General features: G+C 47.7%; 1 protein-coding gene across 1 annotated transcript in view; it reads left to right on the top strand.

Annotated features, from left to right (window-relative positions):
• Positions 1-24,242, top strand: part of SYT17 (synaptotagmin 17) — a 34,644-nt gene that overhangs the window by 5,561 nt on the left and 4,841 nt on the right. Inside the window, exons 4-7 of the mRNA XM_053992098.1 lie at positions 4,286-4,434; positions 4,833-5,452; positions 14,092-14,212; positions 14,880-15,035. Of these exons, the coding sequence (XP_053848073.1) occupies positions 4,286-4,434; positions 4,833-5,452; positions 14,092-14,212; positions 14,880-15,035 (1,046 nt within the window). The remainder of the gene's footprint in view (positions 1-4,285; positions 4,435-4,832; positions 5,453-14,091; positions 14,213-14,879; positions 15,036-24,242) is intronic.

The raw sequence follows: 24,242 nt of genomic DNA, 5'->3' as shown, positions 1-24,242 counted from the left end.
GACATGGCTTCAGCGTGTCCAGAACTTGTGGCACAGGAGAGGCCTGCTCGGTGCATTGTGTGATGCTCAGACTTTGGTACCTGGGCACTGAGGCACTCAGGTAATTTTATCTACTCCTGTGAGTGTGTGCTGTTATTCTGTGTCAGCTCTGGAAGGGTCATGTCTTGGTGCTGTATCAAATAAATTTTCTCACGTTTAAATCGCAGTCTTGTCCATGTACTCTTTCGAATTCAGGTAGAACAGGATGGTAATTAATACTGAAGCAATAAAAATAGAGCTGTTCAGGATGTATTAGAGTGGTTTTTAGATGTGGAGCAGCATATTTAACAGTCTGATATATGCTCAGAAACTGATTCACCTGCAATTAATGGGGAATGGAAACAAAATCAATGCTAAATAGGAAAGCATCACGCACAGGAGAGCACAGTGATGAGGTTGCAGTACTGGACGTGGAAAGATTGGTGCAGGAGCAATTACATCTTGGGAACAAGTAGCTGGGCTTGTGGTGAGAGGGTGATTCAGAGCTTATCTGGCGTGCTGAGCAGCAGAAGGGACGTCCTGTGTGTTTTGGGGTGTGGAGTGGTTGTACCAGGTGTAGTTTTTGACTTTTGGATTCTTCTGTCTGGCTAAAGGGCTGATGTGAGTGCTGAAGCCCTGTTCTTATTATCTCAAATCTCAGATGTATGGTGGCTTTGCAGATGAGTTGGACTTTGCCACGGGCAGAGACCATGGAGACCTTTGAACTCATAGAATGCTCTCTCCAGCCTGTATTGTTTCTCCCTGGTCCTGCTCCATCCGAACGCCCTACGATAACTTCACGGAATGGCCAAAAGCAGAGGATGACACTCTTTGGTGAAAAACAACCCAGTTCTTCAACCCTGTTGCACTTCATGCTTCACCCACAGATGCTCACAGCCCTGGGAGGGGTCCCTGTGACCCCAGCCCAGGCCATTTTTCCATCTTTCCCTCCAGCTCCAGGTGGTTTGGTGCAGTCAGGGTCTCCCTGTTCTGCTCTGTGCTGACAGAAGGTGAGTTCCCAGAGGTGAAGCCTGAGAGGGGCAGCAGGCACCAAGGAGGAGGACACAGGACACAAGTCCTTTGCTTTGCCGGGAGACCTGGATGCTGCTGTGCCTCAGGGTCACTGAAGTGACCCTCTCCTGTGGCAGACCTGTGATCTCCAAGGATGCCTGTTGACATACATTGATGTCTAAGCTGGACATGAGGCTTTGCTTGCTTGAAAATGCTGTGGGCTCCTCTTGAGCTGGCATGGACCCAGAGTGGTGCCAGGCAATGTCATAATGCTTTGTGCTTCCGGGGGGATTTTGCTGGAAAATGGTGAGGGAGCGCAAAAATAAAGTGAGGAGGACTGACTTAAGATGAGGGGAGATAGGTCCTCTGCTTTTCCCTAAAGAGATGTGATTGAGAGGAGAGGGAGAGAAAATGAGCCTGTGGAGGAACGAGGGTCTGGAAGATGAAAAGTAAAAGGCAGGAGTGAGATTTGGTATATTTTGTTTGCTGACAAATAGGAGACCCAAGCTTTTTGTGTGCATGTTTAAGGTGGAAATGATCCCATGTTGACTCAGAATTCAGAAATCAAAGAAGAATTCTGTTTTCACTGTGTTGATCTTGTATTTTTATATCTGTATATGCATTTTTGGATGTAGGGAATGATCTCTGGAGTTAGAGGAGTTAGTTACTCAGAGTAAGAATTTGGATTTGTTCTTAGAATAAAGTTTTTAATGTTTTTAAGTCCTCAGAGATCTGTGTATACCAGCTGAACCCCCTTTTTTTTCTCTCTGTCTTATTTTTGGAGAGGGGGGTTTTGTGGAAACCCCTACAATGAAAAACAGGTTTGACATCACCTTATTTTACATTTAGATGCGTGCATTGAATTTGGGAACAAATCAATTTATTGTATTCCTTGCTTGCAGCCTGAAAGTGTTTTAAAAATAGATCTATGTTTTCAGCTGAGGTCTTTCCATCTTGCCTATTCTTCATGGGCCTGAGACACTGGTGTGATGCAGAATGCAATTTGTGCCTTCCTCACCTTCCTACCTACTCCCCAGGGGAAAATTGTTTTTATGGTCCTCATTGGTGAATGAGCAAACATATTAATGACCATGGTTAATGACCCATCCTTTATATTTTGGCCCTAGGTTTTCCCTTTGGCAGCTCTGAGACACTTCATTGTCCTGGAAATTCAGGAGTGGACGATAAAGCTGCAAGTTTAAGCCCTTCCTCTTGGGAGAATATGGATTTTTTTCACGTTCTGGTTTTTTGGCAGTGGCAGCTTAGGGAAAAAAAAAAAAAAAACAAACAACCAAATCTTCCTGCAATGAGTCCAGTTGCAGTGACCTGAGTGCATGGTAACATTTTGTTATTTCATGAGGAGCACTTCCATCCTGGGCCTTGCAGAAATGGCCTGGGAATGAGGGTGGATGTTTGAGCTGCTTGTTATGGAATATTCTACAAACCCCAAAGATAAACAGTGCACACTGTGAGACTGAATTGAAATCAGGACACGACTCCTCTTTCCAAAGGTTCAGATTAAACAGAAACAGAGCTGCTTAAACCAGAGCCAAAGTTTATTTGAGGAAAAATTATTGTGGCTCAGTAGCAATTTCCTTACTAAAGGTCATCTGTATGTTATTAACTCACTATTACGTTTACCCATTGTAGAACATCCTTAATGCCTCTCTTCCTGATTCCCTTTCACCCTGCCTTGTTCTGTGCATTTGCTTCTCAAACACAGGCATATCCAAATGCCACCTGTGATTGTGTGGACCTGCATTTAGGCATGAAAAAGCTATTTGTGTCCCAAGTACTGATTATATATCAAACTGTATGGTTTGGACTGCCTTTAATGGGCTGCAGAGCTGTGCAAGTATTGTACGCCCCTTTTAGCAGAGGGCTGGGTTTTGATTATTAGCAGTATTTGTTTTTTAGTGTGGATGAGTTGTGTGAGTCTGACTTGGTGAGATTTGCATGGATCCTGCTGTGAACTTTGTGGCTTGGATAAGAATTTCCAGTTGGTTTGGGGGGTTGGTTTGTTTTCTTAGTGCTTGTTGGGCTTTTGTGCAAGTTTATTGCTTTTTGCAGAATATATCAATTGCTCTGCTCCAGTCATTGGTTACTGATGAAAATGATTCAATATATTTCATTTATACCCAGCTGAGTTGTGCACATAGAAAGGGTGGCTTGGAAGCAAAATTCACACAGAATTCCCCTTTGCTTTGCTCATTCTGTGCTGATGCTTTCCCTGTGATCTGCTGCTATTTTCTGTCTGGTGGCCTGGCTGTTTTGCAGGATGCACCACATGTCATGGACCCATTGTGTGATTCCTTTTCCATCAGCAGCACTCCCCTCTGAGCACACAGCTGCAGACTTTTTCTCCTGCAGTTGTTACTGTCTGCTCCTGCCCTGCTTTCAGTCAAAGTTGGGAGATCCTCACTTCTTTCAGGAGCCACTGAAGCTGGGACTTGTTGGAGTTTTTAACCAGAATGTTGTTTTATATAAAAAGAACTTGTGTTACATGTAACTCCCCTTTCAATTTGTTTAAATGTATATATGTGGACTTCTCTATGATGCCAGCCTTCTGTGGAGTCTTCTCCAAGATGCTACAAAACTTGCCTTGTCATTTAGATCCTGCCAAATCCCCTGCTCCCACCCAGATCTCTGGGCACCACAATTATTGTCTGCTGAGAACCACATCTGGTTTATAGAAGTGGATAAAAAGCATCCAAGTATTAAAAAACGGCATGCCAATAAATAGCAAATAATTCATTGTGCCTGTAAGATCAAGTTTTGAAACTTTACTGGCAAACCTGCAATGTTTTACCAGGAGGTGTGTGGTAGATTTGGGATACCTGAGCATGGTGATTTTCTGTGCTGGTTCCTTCCTAGTGAGGTCTGTGCTTCCAAAGTGTAGCTGTGAATTACAGCAGGAAGCTACTGTTTAAGGTTTGTGGTTTGTGGGATTTTGGTTTGATTTTTTTTTCCTTAGAGAGAAGTATAATATTTCTGATCAACATCTGAGTTATATGTGCTTTCGTGGCCTGTGTCATGCTCTAGTACTGATAAAACTGTTTGAAAGACAGGCAGAAAGGTGAAGAATCTGTTTTTTGCATAGATCTGAAGTCAGGTGCTCAGCCTTTTGCTTGCCAGACTGATCAGGAGATAGTCCACAGCACCGAGGGACGAGCACCCAGAATGCCAGAACACGTTGTTATTCTGTATATACTCCTTGTACTGGGTTGAATCATCCAAAGGTCTCTCATTACAACAGGATAAGCAGCCAAAATGAGGACAAAGATGGAGACTCTGATAATACAATCAGCGAGCTGCCTCCCACTCTGCAGGATGTTTCCCCTGACAGAAGGCGGTCGTCCTCGGATACATCACGGTCCACTTACAGCCTCACGCGGCGGATTTCGAGTAAGGCCGTCCTTCCAACATTAATGTAATTCTTGTGGGGGAGGAAATCAAACTGTAGTGCTTGCTCTTTCATCTTTTGGACAGGGAACCAAGTCAAGTTGAAGGCACATGGATTAAAATCTCGTCCTGTTTTGCAGGAGCGCAGCGGAAGGGGCCAGCCCTGTTTTTCTTGCTGAAGCACGAGCATGGTAAATGCACGTGCAGATGGACAGGGAGAGGGAAGTGCAGGCCAGCTTGGGCTTCAGCGTGGCTGAGGGTGCTGTTAGTTGTTGGCAGGGCAAGGGGGAAAAGCCTCACTGTGGAGCCTGTGCTGGCATTGCACAGACACAGAATAGCTGCGCCTGTCATTGCTTCAGTGGACTCTATAACAATCACATTTGTGTGTTTCTCTCATTCAGGTCTGGAGTCAAGGAGGCCAAGTTCTCCACTAATTGACATCAAACCCATCGAGTTTGGAATAATAGGAGCTAAGAAAGAAATAGTTCAGCCAACTATCCTGCGAAAAACCTACACCCCAGATGACTATTTTAGAAAATTTGAACCAAGGCTGTACTCTCTTGACTCAAATAGCGATGACATGGACTCCTTGACAGATGAGGAGATCTTGTCCAAGTACCAGCTGGGCATGCTGCATTTTAGCACACAGTATGATCTGTTGCATAATTATCTAATAGTGCGAGTCATTGAGGCTAAAGATCTGCCTCCTCCAATTTCCTACGATGGTTCAAGGCAAGACATGGCTCACTCCAACCCCTACGTGAAGATCTGCCTCCTTCCTGATCAGAAGAACTCCAAGCAGACTGGGGTGAAACGCAAAACGCAGAACCCAGTGTTTGAGGAGAGGTACACATTTGAAATCCCCTTTTTAGAAGCCCAGAGAAGAACTCTGCTTTTAACTGTAGTGGATTTTGACAAATTCTCACGCCATTGTGTTATTGGCAAGGTGTCAATGCCCTTGAGCGATGTAGACCTTGTGAAAGGTGGACACTGGTGGAAAGCCCTTGTGCCTAGTTCTCAGGTAACAGAATTTATCAGATTATTGCCACAGTTTTTCTTGCTGTTTTGGGGGGGTTTGTGTGTGTGTGTGTGATTCCTTTGCCTGTTGGCAAGTAATGCTGCTTCTAATTAGTAATTGTCATCTTGTTAACACAGCATCTGCTGGGTTGGGATTATGTGGGCCTGTGACTGGTTTTATAACTAACAGTGTGAGGTAGAGAAGCTGTCTTTCATAGTCATGAGCAAAGATCCTATGTGAGCTTAAACGAGAACAACTCAAGGCTGCTCTGGAAGTCTGCACCTTTGGGAAGGTGTTTCTTGTCACTGCAGTGACCTGCATCCATTCTCAGGAGTGCTGTGGCACTGTCCCACCCAGGTCATCCCTGTGCTCTGAGGACATGAGGGGACCTGCTGGTGCCAGTAATGACTTGATTCAATAAAACATGTTAGAAGATGAAATCTACCCAGACCTGTGCTATAATGCATAAGCAACAATCTGCAAAGGAGTGGTAGATTTGTTTTCATCAGATCCCTGAAAGAAGTAAATTTGCCATAAATATTTGTCTGATGCAAGTGGGATGTTGTGTGCATTTTGGGCATTTCAGCTATTCAGTGGGATGGGAAGAGGAGATCAGAGGGCTTGTGTGCTTTCACCTCTGTTCTCAGGAAAGGGCTGTTCTGTGGAAGGATCTGAGCTTTGCAGCCAGGAATGGTGGTTACCTACCAAACTTGGCATTAGTGATATCACCCACATAGCCAGAGGCACAGAACCCTGTGGAAAACCAAAAGAACATAGTGTGAACAGCTCTCAAATGTTTTACTAAGGACAGGAATACAACACAAGATTGGTGTAACAAGCTTGCCTTTCCCAGTTCCTTCCCAGCTCACAAATTGCAATTTCCAAGGAGTCTTTGCTGAATTAAACCCAGTTGGATGGTTCGCTTTTTCTTTGATTTTTAGGTGTTCACAAAAGGGTGCCATAGTCAGAGATAGTGGATGAAATGAGCAGTAAATCATTGGCCTCATTGCTCTTGGGTTCAAGAGTCTGATTTGGAGTGGAAATTTCTCATCAGACACTTGTGGAAGGGGAATACCCCAAGCAGTTTTTGGAAGTGAAGCCAGCTGGGCTGTGGCTCTGCTCTGCCCCCTCTGTGTGTGCAGAGAGCTGGGAGCACTTTTCTTCTCTTGCTCAGACTTGCTGCACTGCATGAAGGGGAGGAGGATCAGGGCTCCAGGTGACTGCAGGAGAACCAGCTGGATTTCCTGAAACAGGAGTGTTGCTTCAACAATGTTCAGGCAAGAAAGGAAAGTTTTGGAAGCTGTGCACAAGTCAAAACCAGGGGGTCCCTGAATGTGTGTTTATGTAGGGCATGTCTTTGCATCCCGTTATCCTCCTGTGTTTCCACCATGCAGTTTTGCTTCTCCCCCTACTTTTACATGATAAATACTTCTCTGTATTTTGCATCTCTTGATCAGTAACATGGACTCATTCCATAGCTAATACAGACCTTGATTAGAAAAGATCATCTCTGCCTTCATGTGCCAAGCTCGGAGCCAGCTCTTCCTTTCCCCCTCTCCAAAGTTTCATTGAAAGCTGCTGCTGTTTTCAGCAGTGCTGTCTGCTTCACCAGCATTCAAAATAAATTATTTATGCAGAAGTTGGCATTTCTGGTATTTATAAAGGGAAGGAAAAAGACAAAACTCCATTTGAATGCACAGGCTTAAAAGCATTTTGGATTTATCCCCTTGCTATCATATGGAAAAACTTAGGCAAAAATTCCTCCAATTCTTTGGTCAGTAAAGTGATCCTTTCATACCTTTTTGCTGGTTTTACCTCAGCTGGCAGACTGCAACTGCAAAGGGATCAACAGTGTTTGTACAGGACACCAAGGAATGATGTTTGGCATCATCTTCCCATATTTTCTCAATGATAAAATTTTTAAAGTTGAGTAAGGCATGTTTCATCCTAATGGTGATTAAATTAATTGCTCAAAGGGTTAAGATAAATCCTGGAAGAAGTAAAACAATAAAGCTTATTGCTTTGAAAAAATACATTTTAATGTCTTTCGATAACAGTGATGTTTGTGCTAGAAATTTCTGAGGGATTTTCTAGTACTAGTTGGAACCTTCTGCTTGTAGAATGATAAATTTGACATGTTGACAATTTTTTTTATACTTCTCACTTTTTTGCTTGATTAGCTGAGGGACAGACAGCCTTTATCAGTTTCTTGTTGGATTGAACCTGAGCCTGCTGAAGTGTGCTTTGTGTTGAGAGATGCTGATAGGGGAAAAAAATAAATATCTACATGCAGTTGCATTTTATTTTGCAGAAGGTGTCCTTGGATCCTGGAGAGCACCACAAATCACTGTGGTGCAGTTCTGATCTTTAGTCAGGAAAATTTGCCAGTCTGAGGCTGTGACACAGAGCAGCAGCTGGCAGCACCCCCACAGCCACAGGAGAAAAGGCTGAAGCAGGTGCTTGGAAAAGCAGTAACAGGAGAGAGAGAAACACAGACAGTCATAGACATGATATGTGAAGATGAAAGACACAAAATATGTGATTTTTTTTTTTTAATAGAATTTATAGACAGAAACATCATGAGCTGGAGAGAGATGGAGGAAAGTGAATCCAGATGGCAGGAGCTGTGGAGAAGTTTTCTTTTCATACTGGTGGGAGTGGGAGGGAGGCAGGCATTGTGAAAGAGCAGAGAAAGTGGCCAAATGACACGAGCTAAGATGAGCAGTGCTTTGCACTTGTTCTCTCCACCTGGAAGCCATTGACACAGAGTGTACTGATAAAGTCAGGTGCCAAGTCCTTGTCCCACCATCACACTGAGTTCCCTCATCCCAGAGCTGGAGCCTGCCTTAGTACAGGGCTGTGCCAGCACCTGTGAGCTGAAAAAGGTGGGGAAAGCCAGGAATCCTTTGGTGCATGCAGTGTCAGCAGGGACAGTGAGCTTCTCCCAGGTGGGGCATGGTCCAGCTTCTACAGCCAGCAACTCTTGGCTCCTCTGGGAGCTGGACCCAGATCAGCTCCTTAGCCTGTGGATGGGGAGGAATATCTTCATGGCCAGCTCATGGAGCTGCTGTGAGTGAGCAAGCAGAGCATTTCCGTGGTGTAAGGAGGTGCTGTGCTGCACTGTCCTGCTCCCTGTCAGCAGTGGGTGGCCAGAGAACCCGAGCACAGCTGAGCAGCAGGCTGTCCTCTCAGCCTGAGGAGCCAGAGCCACAAACTGCTCGGTGCCCAGCCTCGGGCAGGAGGCTGTACCTGCACAGAGGCACCTGCTGAGCTTGGGTCACGCTCGGCGCTCAGGGGGATCGAGCCCAAAGCGGAGGCACGGCAGAGCTGCTGCCCGATGCATCATCAGAGCCAGCAGCTAAGCACGAGGACTTCTTGTGGAAAATGTCAGTGCAGGTATTGCCAAAATCTTTATCCTTGGTAGTTCTGGGCGGCTTTCTCTTGCAGGGTAATTACTGCTTTTCTAAAACACAGTAGCTGCTCATGGAAAGGCTCTTAAGTCCAGTCCCCATAGGAACACTCTGCACTCCTTAAATATCCCCTGAAATGTGTGTGGCTTTGCTTAATTACCATGAATGAAGTTGGCAGGCCTCGCTGTAGCTGGGCTCAGATTCGCATATTTCGCCGCTAAAGCTAATTCTGAAGCACATGTTCAGGACCCCAAGTTTTATTGACATATGATTCATTTCTCTTTTGGCAGATTTGAGTGGGCAGGAATAAATGTTTTAGACCAGCAGTAATGAGAGCTTGGAGATCATTCTGCAAAAGAAAAAAAGTGCCTAGTTATAGTGGGAAAATAGCATGAAGTTCCTTGTTCCCTCAAATGAAGCCATTTTTATAGTAGAGGGAGTGTGTATTGGACTTGCTTTTTTAACTTCATACTATGAGTGCTCTAGAATGAGATGTCAATTCTGATGTTCAAGATAGTACAAGGTGGTTGCATGGGGCCATGCTTGCTCACCAGCTGGATGTTAAATCACCCTGGAAGTTTACCTGTGGCCAGTGGAGGAGGTGGCCCTGGGCAAAGCCTGGCAGAGGGCAGGATACCCCCACCCTGCAGGTCACTGGAGTTAGAACTCTGATGGGATGCTGTGATAGATGCTTGTCCATCATGATAACATTTTTAGCTCTTAATCTGTGGTTTGTTTTCATATTTTGGCTTGTGTTGTTCTATCTTCTTTTATTTCACTCTGTATGTTTGTTTTTCCTCAGTTCCATTCCAGTGTTTTTTTTTCCCTTTCCTTTTTGAGTCTATAAAGCTCCAGCATTGAAAAATTTTTCTTCTTGACTGTTCTCTCTTTATCCTTATCTGTCTTCTTGGTCACCTCATCCTTTCCCCTCAGTGCTGTTCACTCCTTGCCCTTCCTGCAGAGAACTGGGATGCTGGGGGGTGTATTTTGTGGAGGAGGAGCACAGAGGAGAGGCTGGTGGGGTCCAGGAGCAGGACCTCTCCATAGGATATCTTCTTCCCAAAGCTTTTTGCACAATAGAGGCTTTCTCACGGCCTTTCAAACTGAGGCAAAGACAATTTGGCTTTAGAAGGGATTTTGTGACTCGCTTCATCATACATCCAGTTGGGGCCAGTTATGTAGGAAACACTGCTCCTATTCAGTGGTAAGGATATTTTTTCTCAGGTTCTGGTCCTTAATAGCTCAACCTTCCCCAAACAATGGCTGTGTCACAGGATGCTGTAGAAAACCTGTTAGAGCAAACTGTTCTAAACCATCAGTTTTCTAAGGTGCCTGGAGATACCAACACAGATAACCTTGAGGAGGAAAATCAATCTGAAACTTCATTAGGAGCGATGCATAGATGTCAGTGCTGATGTCATGTGCTCTGGTTTGGGAAGGGTTTCAGCTGCAGAATTTTGCTGGTGTTGTAGCAATGCACAAGAAACAGTCGGGGGGGCTGTGAGGAAGGAATTACCTGGTCCAAACAAGATGTGCATTAATTAAAAGCTCATCTTCCTTTGGAGGAGCCTCTTTGTTTCAGATATGACAGAAAAGAACAGAAAAGATTCTGGTTCAAAACCTGTGGGTTCAGCCCAGGCAGTAACCTGGAGAAGGTTCTGGATCACAGGCGAGCCCAAGACTGCAAATCCAACCTGGCAGTGTAATACAGCCGGGAGTGAAATGTTAATCAGACCTTCAGGAGAGTCTCAGACATCCCAGACTTGGTGTCACTCCGGCATCTCATCAAACAGGAAATTGCTTTTCCAGGGTCATCTGGGATCTCGGCACGGATCAGCTCGTCATCAGCATAATAATGGCAGCTGAAATGGTGCCTTAGCATAGAGGGGCACCTCTGCACGCTGCCTGCTGGGAGCAAAACACTGAAGGCAAAACCAACAGCTCTGTAGTTTCCTGATGAAAAGACCTAGGAAACACAAAATTCAGGCACTTCCTTGCCCTTCGGTGTGCCGATGGCAGCTCTTGTGCATGAACTCCATCCCCTGTTCTCAGCTCAGCCCCTACAGGAGCCGGAGCTCTGGGGATGCCCCAGTGTGAGACAGAACAAGGGTGGTGATGTTCTGTGCCCCCACAGGATGTCTCTGGGCTCGGGGTCGCTGGTTCTGGCAGCACAGCGTGTTTCCAAGCTGGGTGAGCAAGGCTGTCACAGCAGCAAAGGGAGCCATGGCACAGGAAAGGCACGGGGAGCTGAAACCTCCTGCCTTGTGCCTCCTGCTTCTTGGAGCAGCCCGGGAATTTGTTGTTCGCTGATTACGGCAGGTGCCTGAAGCGCAGGAGAGGGCTGTGAGCGTGTGTGGCACGGCAGGGGCAGTGCCAGCCTGTGGTGGCAGCCAGCCACTGATTCATCCTCCTGTGTTTGACATCCCCTAAGGCTGGGGCAGCGTTTGAAGCATGTTTCCCAGATCCTCGTGGCTGAGCTGGAGGTAATGCATTTATAACATCAGAGGCAGGTGGCTGCTGGCATTGGGTGCCTTGAAAAGGCTGAGTCGCTTGTCCAGGGAGGTGAGCTCTCCGGGGATCTGGGCTTCCTTCTGAAAACACCTTCTGGTGCTGCTGCTGCTCTGCCTGCAGTGGGGCTGCCCTTCCCTGCTGCCTCTGAGCACCCCCATCCTGCCATGGCCTTTGGGCAGGGGCTCTGTTCCTCCCCTCAAAGTAATTAGCACTAATGTGGGCACGCTTGGAGAGCGTCAAGTGGCAGAAGGTGCTGAAGGTGAGATTTGTGAGATCAGGCTTGATCTGAGACTGATTAAAGCTGCTCATAGTCTGCCTGCTGTCTTTGGTGGACCACACTTATAGAATATAACATTTTATATATCTCCTTACTCAAATTTAAGCCTAGATAGCCAAAAGGATTTTTCTAGAGGTGCTGAAATCCCTGTTAGGTTAGGTCCTAGAGAAAATTAGGTCCTGCCTTTACCTGTGGAAGGCTGGGTGGGTTGGGCAGCAGTGTGATGGTTGCACTGTAGTGGCTCCTTCCATCATCTCTGCAGGGGTGATGGGACATGGTTCTCCTGCCAGTGCCTAAGTGGGTGTTACAGATCCAGCCTGACCCTGTCAGTGTACAACATTGGGCTGTTTTTTGGTAAATGGATCATAAATGCAAATGAATTGGAAGCACAGAGATCTGCCTTCCCTCGCTGAGCTCCAGGGAAATGCCTTATTTCTTGCAGTTCTTGGATAAGGTCAACAGGTTCCATCACTGGACAGCTCCACAAGTAATTATCCCAAATCTGAATGCAGATTTTCAGCACTCTAAGCCTGAGGTGACTGGAAAGGCCCTACATCACTGCCCCATGCCAGCTGCCACCTGGCTGTGCATGAAGTTTGGTATTTGCAGCTGGAGCTGTTTGTCTCTCCCAGCAGGTAATAAAATCACTGAGCAGTTTCCTGATTTGCACTATCCAAATGCACCTGAATTTCTAGCAATTTAAGCCTGAATGGAACCTGACCTGCAGTGAATGCATGTGGAAGTAGGACTGGGTCTGTTAAAAATGTTTATATGAGCTGGGGTGGAGGGATGCCTCGTGTGGCTCCTCTTGAGTGTGGTGGTGTGGGCACTGTGATGCTTCCATCCTGTCCTGGTAACAGGATTAAAGATCACTGACTGTTCTTGATGATAAACATGTCTGCAGGCTGTTGCAGCCACAGACCTGAGAGGAGCATTTTTGGGCAAAATCAAAGATGATAGTTTAAATCAATTAGATGGTGTTTAAACCACCTGGGATGTGAGACTTGAATCCTTGTGTTGCGCCACCACAGGGTACCACGGTGTATGTAGGAATGTGAGTATTGTGTGCATATTGGGTCAGGCATGTGTTGGGAAGTGGCTTTTTGATAGAAAGAGCTTAAAACATCATATATTGAACAGCACTGTGATGTGGGAGCTGGCCCAGGTTGGTGGAAGAGAGGTGCCTTCTGGGTGAGGCAGAAATACTGTAGCAACAAAAGAAAATACATGTGGCAAATGTGAGTGTGGGTGCTCTGGAGTCACAATGCTGACCCACAAGCTGCTGTGACAAAAGGAATTTGAGTTAAGAAATCAGATGCTTTTTCTGGTTGGGTTTCCCAGCGGCCCCAGCCTCAGTTTCCCTGAGCCACTGATGTCTTTGCCATCATGTGCTGTGCCTCGTGTGCTGGCCCATCTGCTGATGAACCTGGTTCTTTGGGTCAGTTCAGGCTGTAGCTATTCTGAGAACCTTTTACTTTACTGTCTACCCATAGTCTCTGGTTTCTGTAATCTAATATTTGGGGCATCAGTAAAGATATTTAAGCCTTTTGTTATGATTGCAATAGCACTGCAGCTCCTTTTCCTCTTGGAATGGGCTCTGACACCTGACCTAGGCTGCTTTTGGGCTGTTTGACTATTAGGGATGAAGCACTAGCTCTGCACTCCTGCGGGACCTGGCACTGGGCAGTTGGATCAATCCCTGCCTGGGGTGTTTCCAGGCTCCAGAGTGGTTGCAGTGTGTGCATTTTGCATCTGACAGTAAGAGCCTCTCAGAGCCAGGTCATGGCAAGGGGGGAGAGGTTATTTTAAACCCTCATGTCTGAGGAGCAGTGATGTGAGCTCTCCAGCTCTTTAATTACTAGTTTTAAGCATCATTAAGGAAAAGGAATGGTGGCTGAACAACTGTGGAGCTGTGGCCATGGCGCAGCTGGTGAACAGCAAGGGCACAGCCAGGCTGTGCCATGGTCTCTGGTAGATGCCAAGGGACTCTGATCTGCCTTGCTGTGACCCAGGGATGCATTAACCACTGCATGTCTGAACTTCCCAAGTGGCTGCTGTGGCCCATAGAGGCTGGGGAGGAAAGAGAATGTCTTCTCCAGTGGGTCTGTGTTCTGCACCTTGGTAGGATCAGAACTACCTGGAACCATTATAAATGGAGCAGGTAGAAGCTACTGACCTTGTAGCCCTGCCTCATAGATCCTCTTTGCATGGCTGCTGGGAAGCTGGTGAAGGATTGGTGATTAGAGAAAGATCTTCTTTTGGGGATAGTTCCTTTCTTGTTTCCACTTAGCACAAGGTACCAACAGATGGTTCTTGGTTGCAGTTCAGAGCGTGACTAAAATTCATTTTTCAGGCACTTAGACAAATGGGATTTATTTAATTTCTCTCCCTTCTCTTCCCCTCTGAGCTCTGTTCTAAATCTCCACATTCTCTTTTCCCTGCAGAATGAAGTGGAGCTGGGAGAGCTGCTCTTGTCACTGAACTACCTACCAAGTGCAGGAAGACTGAACGTGGACATCATTAGAGCAAAGCAGCTTCTTCAGACAGACATGAGCCAAGGTTCAGGTAAAGGGCAGTGCATTTCTCACATTACTCATGCACAGATTATGTGTGCCTTTAAAGCAGATCAGTGAGGCTCCAGTTTGTGGGGGACCCAGGGGGATTTGATGCTCAGTTCCTGTTCATACAAGGCACTGGATGTTAATCTTATATGTACAGACAACAATAATGAAAGTATGTGGAGCACTTACTCTGAGATACAATGGAGGGTTTGCCAAATTTAAAAGGAAGACCTCTGAGCCAGGCTGAGGTGAGGAACCAGGAGCTTTGATCCCCCTGTGCTGTGCTGTGTGAGGCAGCCCGTGGGCATTGCTCCCTGCTGGCCCTGGGCACTCTGGCTGGGAACTGCTTTGTGCCTCTGTCCTCAGGTGGTTTTCCCGTGTTCCTGCCCCAGCCTCTGCTGCTGCCAGAATCTTGGCATTTTCCAGAAAGAGCAGTGTGCTTGGTCTCTGTCAAGGCTGACATTAACCGTGGTTTTGGCAGGAACTGTTTTTAATCCGGCTGCCTGACTTTTGTCCCCAGTGCAAATCTCTGGGAGCAGCGTGGGGTACCAGTCCCAGGCATTTCCAAAGGGCATTTCCCAGCACAGTCCATCCCTGTGGTGCCCAGGGTGAGCAGGGCTGCTGACTCATGATCCCCACAACACAGGGCTGTGCTTTGTGCTCTTTGCCAGATCCCTTTGTGAAAATTCAGCTTGTTCACGGATTAAAGTTAACAAAAACCAAGAAGACCTCCTGCATGCGGGGCACGATAGATCCCTTCTACAATGAGTCCTTCAGCTTCAAGGTTCCACAGGAAGAGCTGGAGAATGCCAGCCTGGTGTTCACAGGTAAGAGTGCTGGTGGGATCGGCTTGGCTCGGTCAAGCAGCACTTGAGGGTGTGCAGGAGACTGCTCGTCCCAGCCTGCAAGGGGTGCCCATCACTGGGGTCTCCTGGGCAGCTTCATTAGCACTCTGTCCTCTGCAGAAGCTGTCCCCAGCATTGCCAACCTGGCTGGGAGTCAGTCCTGTGCTTAATTCAAAATGCTCCTGTGCAGAGGAAGAGGAGGAGCATTAATTGCCCTTCTCAGTGGCACCCAGCCTGGGCACAGAGTCAAACCTGAGAGAATGAGAGGAGAGCAGTGAACAATCACAGAGCCCAGGCACTGATAAAATAACTTCTGGTACTTGACATGGTTTACTGGCGAGAGGATTTACCTACAGGTGTTCCACAGTGACCTCAGCTGTTCTGTGAGCAGGGCTTGCTCATGCCTTTGTTTCTAAAGGGCTGGCACTCTGTGCCAAGCCCTGCAAGGCACATCTGAGATGACCCAGATACAGACCACAGAGCCTGGGGGCCACGAGCAGGCTCAGAGCTGACCTCACCTGAGAGCTTTGTCAGTGCTGGAGATGCTTGGCTGGGATGGGAATTTCTATTTTTAAGCAGTTTCTGAATCTCCTGTATTTATTCTCGAGGCATGAAGACAGGCACTAGAGCCTTGCTGCTGTGAGCAGGAGTGGCAGAGCACAGGGCTGCAGTCCTAGGCCAGGGACCTGCTGAGCCTGGTGGCATTCTCTGCCTTTTCCCACCATAAAAGTCGTGAGCAGGGCTGCAGGGACCCCTCTGAAGGGTGGGGTTCCCTCCCATGCCGTGACTGCACCCCCCATGGAGTTTGGAGCTCAGGCACCATCAGGAGCAGGGTCAGCCCTTCTGGCCCTCTGCAGAAGGGGCTGGGTGGTGGGGCCTACACTCTCTTACCACATTGGGCTCTCATGCTTCACAAACACTTTTTTTGACTAATTTTCCATCATTTCTTTTGATGAAAAGAATCTGCTTCTGAAAGGATGCATTTTGAAGTTTTTTTTTTTTTTTTCTACATGAAAGATACAGGTGTCAAAGCTGGTTCAAGGAGACTTATTCCAACCCATTAGTTTGTTTCCAAACATGTTATAACAAAAAGTGATGCTGATTAGCAGCTTAAATTTTGCCCTTCATGCTCAGCAATTTCCTCAGCAAAACACCTATAGTTAATCACTGCTTTTCATGCATGTCACCCTGACTGTACCTTGCATGTGCAGTGATGAATTTGTTCTTGGAAGCTTCCATCAGGTGATCTTGTGACAGGTGTGCATCACTGGATTCTTTGTTTTCCCCTTTTCCTGCTGGGAGCAGAAAAGGCAAACAGAGTAGCAGCTCTGCAGTTGGGAGGGTGAGGGGAACTCTGCTCCTCAGCACAGTGAATGAAGTTGGGATTAATGAGTGGATCTCTGAGTATTTTTGTGTGTGCACAGGGGTGTATTCCCAGCGAGCCAGTGGGAAGTTGGCTGATTCATCACCCTGTCATGCAGCTGGGCTTCAAAGCTGAGCCTCATGAGTGAGGCTTCATTTTCTAAGTGACATATTGCTTGCTTTGAATTTGTAATAAATAATCCCAGGCCAGAAATGTCCCCAGCAGCTCCAAAGCTGGGAAGGAATGTGCAGAGCTCTGGGAGGAGCAGTGGGGCCAGGTTCCCCTGGCTGCCCTTGGCCTGAGGGGTGAGGTGCAGGGTGGGCACAGCACTGCCTGTGCTGGGGCTTCTGCTGTGCCTGGGACACTCTGGTGTGGGGTGTGTGGCTGGTGTAGCCAACAGAGAGCTGGAGCCAGGGCTGCTGGTCATGTTTTTGTGTGTACAGCCTTCTGCTGGGTCATGCCTGCACTGTCTGTCACAAGGACCTCTGGACCAGGGGACATGGTGGTGCTGAAGGTGCTGAGCCACGTTCAGTGCTCATCCAAGTGACAGATTTGCTCCTGATGGTGGTGGAGGTGTGTCCCCAACAGGGAGTGCAGCACCAGTTTATTCCTGTGTGCATCTGTGGGGTTCTGCTGAAATGAGATTCTGAAGGTCTGGGAAGGGGGTTGTGGAGTTCCCACAGAGCTCCTTCTTGGCACCTTACAGTATTATTCAGCTTAAGGGCTCGTGGAGGGCTTGGGGATCTTCTGTTAAAAGATAATCAAGAACAAATGTTTGGCAGTATGGGTATCTTGCAATGTGAGCATCTCTATTTTGCGTCCCTGCATAGCAGGGGTGTAGTTTTGTTTTGTTGTTTTTTTAACTTAGGTGCTTTGGGGTTCTTTTTTGCTGCTGTGGTGGTTCTTTCTGTTGTGTGTTTTGTTTGGAATTGTTTTTTATTTCTTTTATCTTCTAATCCACATCTCTAGTCCATTAGGTCAGTTAATTAAATTTGCTGTTGAGTCAAAGTCCAATTGAAAAGCAAAATAATCCTGCTTGAAGGGTGGGTGATGATGCTTTGAATGGAGAGAGAGAGCTGTAAAAGCAGCCATGGGAGCCAGAAGTGAGTACATCTTCAATAATTTAAAGGAACCTTTATTGTGGCTTTGTATTCTGGACCCAGTCTGCAGCTGTCTTTACATTGGCTTGGCTTCACTGGAAAGCCCTGGAACTCTGCCAGTTCCCATCAGCTGGGGCTCCTGGCTCCCTCTGGGGCTGGTACCTCACTGCAAAGGAAGGCACTATCCACACAACCTAAGATGAATTTTGTTTTCCCCCCCGTGTGTTTTTCTCCCGTGCATCTTGTATCAAGCTGTCTGTGTTCAGTGCACTCTGGTATGGATTTCTCCACTGTTTGCTGTGAGTTACCAAGGATTGTGTGTGCAGACAGTGGAGACACATGGTAAAGCACCATCCCTGCTGTCCTGGAGGTGCTCTGAAGGGCTGAACTCCAGACCAAACTCAGGGCTGAAGCACAGCTGGGTTTGGAGAGGGGCCCTGGGTGCCTCCAAGATGTGCACAGGAGGAGCTCTGCCTTAGCCAGGATTGGAGGATTGGGCTGCTCCTTTGGTCTTTCCTCCTCCTTAGGCACACAAGGATTCAATACTGTAAATTATTGGCATTTACAGGCCAAAGTGCTTCTCCTTCCACACTGGTGCAGGACACCTTGTACCAGCTGTCTTCCTGCCTTCCCCTCTGCTCCTCCCTCAGATGCTACTGGATCTGTCACTAACTCACATGTCCCAGTCCAGTGCCCAAAATGAGGTGGGATGAGCTCTGGTGGAAATGGCCTCTCCAGGAAAAAGCATCCAGGGTCAGGATTTCTGCTGCAAGTACTGTCTGTTGACAGCTTCTCCCCAAAAGAGGCTGAAACCAGGAAAGCCACTGATACTTACAACAAGTCTAGTGTCCTGACAAAAAAAAAGTGAAGCAACAGCTGGTGGAAAGGATGTTTGATTTTGATTTCCTTCATCAAACATGTTGTCTAGGTAATGAGCAGCCATATACATATTGTAACAGAAATGCACTCTTTTGGGTGGTTCTTTTTTGCACTTTCTGGGGTTTTTTTTGGCAACCTGACACATATCCCCCATGTGCCATCTTCTGCTTGAGTGCAGGCAAGTCATGGGCTCACCTCCTGCAGAGAAATGGGGCAGGCTCTGAAAGGTGGGGTGTTCTCCTGACCATGTACACCTGTGAGCAAAGCTGGCAGGTGTGGGCAAAAGCTGTGGGCAGCACTGGCAGCTGCTGCCCAAGATCATTTCCATGAAGAAAAAAGAGTATTTGAGATGCAAGGGCAGCCTCTGTGCTGGATGATGGGCACCCAGAGACCCTGTGCTCTCCCCACTGAGGGATTTTGGGCTGTCCAGTAAATCTCAGTCTGTCAGAAAGCTTGGGCTGTGCAGCAGGAAAGCAGACTACACCTGAAACCTGAGCACTGTAGTATTTTGTTAATGATTATAATGCTGTTAATAACAATCATCAGTAATGCTGTTTGCACTGCAGTAAAGCCCAGATGGCCCAATAAAAACCAGCAGCACTCCAGGGCAAGCTGTGGCTCAGTGACTCCTTAGCATCTTTTCATCACTTACCATAAAAAAAGACAACCTTCAGCACTCACAGTCGGGGTTGTGTGTCTCCCCGAGGTCCTTGTGGTGGCTGTGTGTCTTTCTCCATCTAAATGAGCTGTTGGACATGTTTGCATGGCAGGATCTTTAGGGCTTGTTACACAGGCAGAGTGTAACAAGCAAAGAGGGAGAAATCATCTCCATGCCCTGGGTACTCTGTGCAATTGTAGAGGGAAAATCTGCTTTACCTTCTGGCCTGGCTGAAAGGGCAGCTGAGCTAGGACAGCCCTGGGCTGACGGAGAGCAGCAGTGGGGCTCATCCCACTGCTGTTCCTGTCTGGAAGGGGGCCATGGCTCCAGCAGGGCAGGATGCTCTGCCTGGGGAGGGAAGCAGGCTGGGCAGGCTGGAGAGCTTGACCTTGAAATGTGTGTGAGCTGCACTGGTGACATCTTCACAGTCAGCCCTGGCTGAGGGTGCAGCTCATGGGCACTCTGTCTTCTGGGAGGAGTTGGTGATACTCCACACTTTTCAATATGCTTTAAAAATTGGCAATGTCTCTGTTTTCTATGAAGATTTAGGACCTATTTTTCCTTTTTTTTTTTTTTTTTTTTTTTTTTTTTTTTTTTTTTTTTTTTTTTTAGTATTTTTGTTCCCAAGAGTGTTGAGACTTTGCAGACCTGTACCTGTGGTTTCAAGGGCTGCAGCAGAGGGGCCCTGGCAATGCTAGCAGCCACCTCTGTGCCCCAAGTGCTCTAACGTGTGTCTTCAGACCCCTGGATAACTTTAATGCTTTATTCCAGGGCTCTAATTAACTTCCAGTTAATAGGCAGGACTTGATTAAAATAACAGATTACTGTTCAATAGCAATATATACCTGGTTCCTCTGGTGGCTCATTTTCAGTTGGCCTTTAGGAAAATATGGGGACCATTTAATGAAGTTTGTATTTTGAAAGGGGAAAAAAAGTAACTGTTGGTGTGTATTGATAATGATGCAGTTCTGGGTTGCTTTCACTGAAATGTTTTCTTTTTGAAGCAATGCTGCCTGTTTCAACAGGATGCAAAGCTAGTGGGGCTTTTCAGTGGTATTTTTTTAATTAATAGACTGATTTCCAAATGTCCCAGTCAGCTGAGCAAGTTGAAATTTGATAAAGTTTTTGTCCCGAGGCATCTCCAGAATTATATCTGAATTCTGATTTCCCTGGCTATGTGGAAGTATGACCTGGAGATACCAGCATCACCTCTAGCTGCTGTTTGCAGGGGTGGAAAGCACCGTGTCTGGAGTCATCACACATCTGCATTTTGACTTGCCCAAGTCTCCTTTCTCCTCTTGCTTTTGCTTTCCCACATGAAAACCCAACATTCAGGCACTTTGTCTTTTGCACACAGATAGGGAAGAAATCTCTAATATATGAGTCAAAATAAACTGGTTTTTTTTTTCCCATGCTGGAATGCAGAAGGAGGATTTGATTTCTCTTTTGAAATACTATCATGTTGGGCACCATAACATCTCTTAGATGGACAGATAATTAGACAACTCACTGCTAGAAAATTGTTTCTTGTAATCTATTAAACATGTCTTTTGGAAGTATTGGACTGTCCGTATATTCCCCATATCTAGAGCTCAGGAGCAAAATGGGATCCCTGATTAAACCTGTGTAATCCTATCTTAGCCAAAGGAGAAAAAATGGAAAAAAACCACTGATGTCAGCACTGTGTTTTCTGGGGCTTTATACCTGTTTAATTTAGATCAGAATTTGGCCTTTGTGTCTGGTGTTATAAAGCACTTCATTCATTTATGCAGCAGCCACCATATGGTCCTTGGCCAGGCCTGGGGAGAGCAGTGAGCTCCTGGCTGCTGCCTCCCGCCCTCCCAGGCCTTGCTCCAGGGCTGGTGGCCACACGAGGTGGCCCAGCAGGTCCTGTGAGGACACTGGGAGAGGGGCTCAGGGAGATGTGCTGGCAGGAGAGACCCCTGAAGCCCAGCAGAGCCTCTTCACAGTGGCTCTGGGTGCATTCCCAGATGTACAAATCCCCTTTGGGAGGAGAGGGGGCCCCACTGCTCTCCGTTCTCTGTCCCTCTGTGACTTGCTGGTCTCCATGGCAGGTGCTGGTGGTCACCTGGAGCAGGTGACAGCAGAGGGTCGGTCAGAGAGGCTGAGTGGGGTCCTGCAGGCCCAGTCCTGTTTTGGGTCACTCAGGGAAGATGCTCTGAGGCTGGGTTTGGCTTTTTGCAGCAGACTGACTGCTTTAACGAGGAGGAGTGAAATGCCATTAATCAGGGTGAGAGCAACAAGATGCTGACCCTTCCTGACCCGATCTGTTGCTTGCTTAGAAGGCAAAATTAGATTCATCAAGTTGCCTGACTTAGGTAATAAATGTACTGCATCTGATGTGGCAGAAACTGCCTGTCCTGGAGTTCTCTGGAATCTTTTGATAATCTTTTTCTCCTAAAGAAAGGAGCAAACCTCCTCTCTCCAGGCTGATGATAGGTGCTTGCTCCTTTTGCCAAGCCTCTTTAATTTAAGCAGTGTCATGGCTCTCCTGCCCTCAGCCCTTCATCTTGTTTGTCTCAGCTGCACTGAAAGGAATTGTTCAAACGTCCTGCAAGGCCATAATCAGCCTGTGCATCAAATGAAGGAAGGTCTGGGTGGCAGGAGCTGCTGTGGGCAGCAGAGCAGTGTCTGGAAATGGAATGCCTGTGCCTGGCCCCGTGGCTGTCACAGCAGATGGATGGTGGTGCAGGCAGAGGCTGCCTCTCCTGCGTGGCTGTCCCTGCCTGTGTTTGCAGGTGCTGTGTGGCACTGGTGCTGCAGCCTCTTCCTGTGAGCTGTGTAAATATGCTGTGTTGGACCTGGGGCTCATAGTGCAGAGAATTAAGTTGCAGTTTTAAAAAAAAAGGGGAATTGGAAGTGGCAAAAGCCAGCCATAGATACTCCTTTCCATATCCTCTGGGCTGTTGCAACAGATGCATCCAGCCCATTATTCCAGTGTCTCCTGATGAGGTCATTTCATGAGGTGTCATCTCTGCATGCCCTTGAGATCTCTGCAAGGCACACTTGTGCACTTGCCCTGCCCCCTGGATCCTGCTGTCTGCTCCAGGACTTCCCTGTCCCTGTCTGAGAGCAGACTGTGGTTGGGCACACGCCTGCTTTGGGGTGCATGTGCAGGGAGCCCCAGCCAGAGCACAGGGGCTGCCCCTGAGGGAGGTTTCCCAAGAGTCTCTTGCTGTGGCACTGTCCCCGTGGGGCAGCAGCTGGGTCTGTGTGTGCCCAGGGACTCCAGCAGTTCCCTCTGGAGCTGGAGCTGGGCAGGTGCAGCCACTGCAGGGAGCAGTCACACAGAGGAAGGCTGGAAGGGGAGTTTAATGTGCCCATCAGACCCTGGTGGAGATTAAATTGATAAATGGGAAACCACGGCATCTTCTCCCGTGCTTTTCTCTCCTCTCTACTAAATATGACAGGCCATGCTGGAGGAGCAAGGGCAGGATTTGGGCCGTGCCTGTGACCTTCTCAGTGTGCATCATTAGCCCAGCTGCTGCTGCTCCTCGTAGCACCTCTTTGTGCTAAACAGCCTTTTAATATTGATGTCAAGCAGTTCTGCAGCAGTTTTCAATCCTGTTTAACCTGGCAGCTCAGCCCCACTGGCTGACACAGAAAGAGCTGGGCACAGAAAGGGCTGGCAGTGGCCACTGGGCACAGAAAGGGCTGGCAGTGGCCACTGAGCACAGAAAGGGCTGGCACTGGGCACAGAAAGGGCTGGCAGTGGCCACTGAGCACAGAAAGGGCTGGCACTGGGCACTGGCTCCTGCCTGCCAAGGATGGGTGAGGCACTGCCTGCCTGAGTGGGCAGGGATGTGGAGGGGGCACATTGTGAGACCTCACCAGCCACTGAGGCTGAGTGGGAAGTGCTGAAGTGTTGATGGGTCAGTGCCAACAGGGTTGTGGTTCTGCCAGAGACCACACAGTCCCATGAGATCTGTGTCCTCAGGGGAACTCTGCCCCTCAGTTACCTGTGTACAGCCTTGGGCATGTTTTAGCTGGTTTTTCTTTTCTCTGAGGTAAATGGCTTTAATTGCATTGCAGGTGATGGTGTAGGTGGCTGAAGAAGAGTTAACTGCTTGCGGTGCAGCTCTCAGCTGTTGCAGCACGCTGACATTCCCCTGCTGGTACTCCCGGAGAGGCAGCAGCAGAGGCGCTGTGTGGCCGTACCGGGCGGTGCAGCACAGCCAGAACTGCGGAGGAACTGCTGAGTAACTGCTCAGCACACCTGGCAGAGCGTTTGCAGGAGAGGCAGATGTTTCATGGCCCCAGCTGCAAGGTTGTCCCCATCCTGTAAATGATACTGATAGCCTTGAAGTTAGCTTAAGGAAATTTTCTTAGTTAATGCTCCTCCCTGGTCATTCCAAGGATGCTGATATGTTCAGTCAAAGGATGGATGATTTTCTGAAATGCCAACTTAAATTCTACTGTTGCACGTGACTCATGGATGACGATGATTTGCAGTCGTGCTCTGCACAAGTGCTCAGTGTGCAATTCTCAGTGTGGAGGCAAAGGAGAGGGACAGGTGAAAGGCATTTTGGCTGGATCTGGTGCCAGGGCTGATGTCACCCAGGCAGCCTCATGGCTTAATTACATAGTGCCATGGGAAACAGCTGGCTGGCAAGAAGTGATTCCATGTGACTGAAGTTGGTGGGAGACAAGGGAAAGCTCAGGCTGGAGCTGTCCCCAGAGCAGGTGCTGCTGGAGCTCCAAGGCCCATTGCATCCCTGGAAGTCCCTGTCCTGCTGGGCAGAAGCTCTTGGGTGTGCAGTGCCTGGCATGGCTGTGCCCTCAGCCCTGCAGGGAGCAGCCAGGCTGGGGGGCTCAGCCTTCCCTCCTGTGCAGGAGCCCTGTGGGGGACATGGGCCCTGACCCCAAAGGAGCATTTCATGTGGCACCCAGGCCCCCATCAGTTGGATATGGATCATTCAGGAATGAATGCATCAATAAGTTCATAACATGAAAATGTTTTATCTACATCATGTACCTTGTCTTCAAGAATTCGACCCTTTTAATGGATATAAGTAAAGGTGATTTTCTTCTCTATTTCAGCATTTCTATTATAATGAATGTCTTTTTAAGAAGCCTTTCTGTTTCCAAATGTGTCCTCCTGAAGAGCAGCTGCAGAAGGAATTGGTTTGACCTCTGCTTCTTTAATTGCTTTTTGCTCTGTGTTGGCC

This window comes from Vidua macroura, chromosome 16 (genome assembly GCF_024509145.1).
Source record: "Vidua macroura isolate BioBank_ID:100142 chromosome 16, ASM2450914v1, whole genome shotgun sequence".
NCBI classification, from domain to species: domain Eukaryota; kingdom Metazoa; phylum Chordata; class Aves; order Passeriformes; family Viduidae; genus Vidua; species Vidua macroura.
This window is presented reverse-complemented; position numbering and strand designations above follow the sequence as displayed.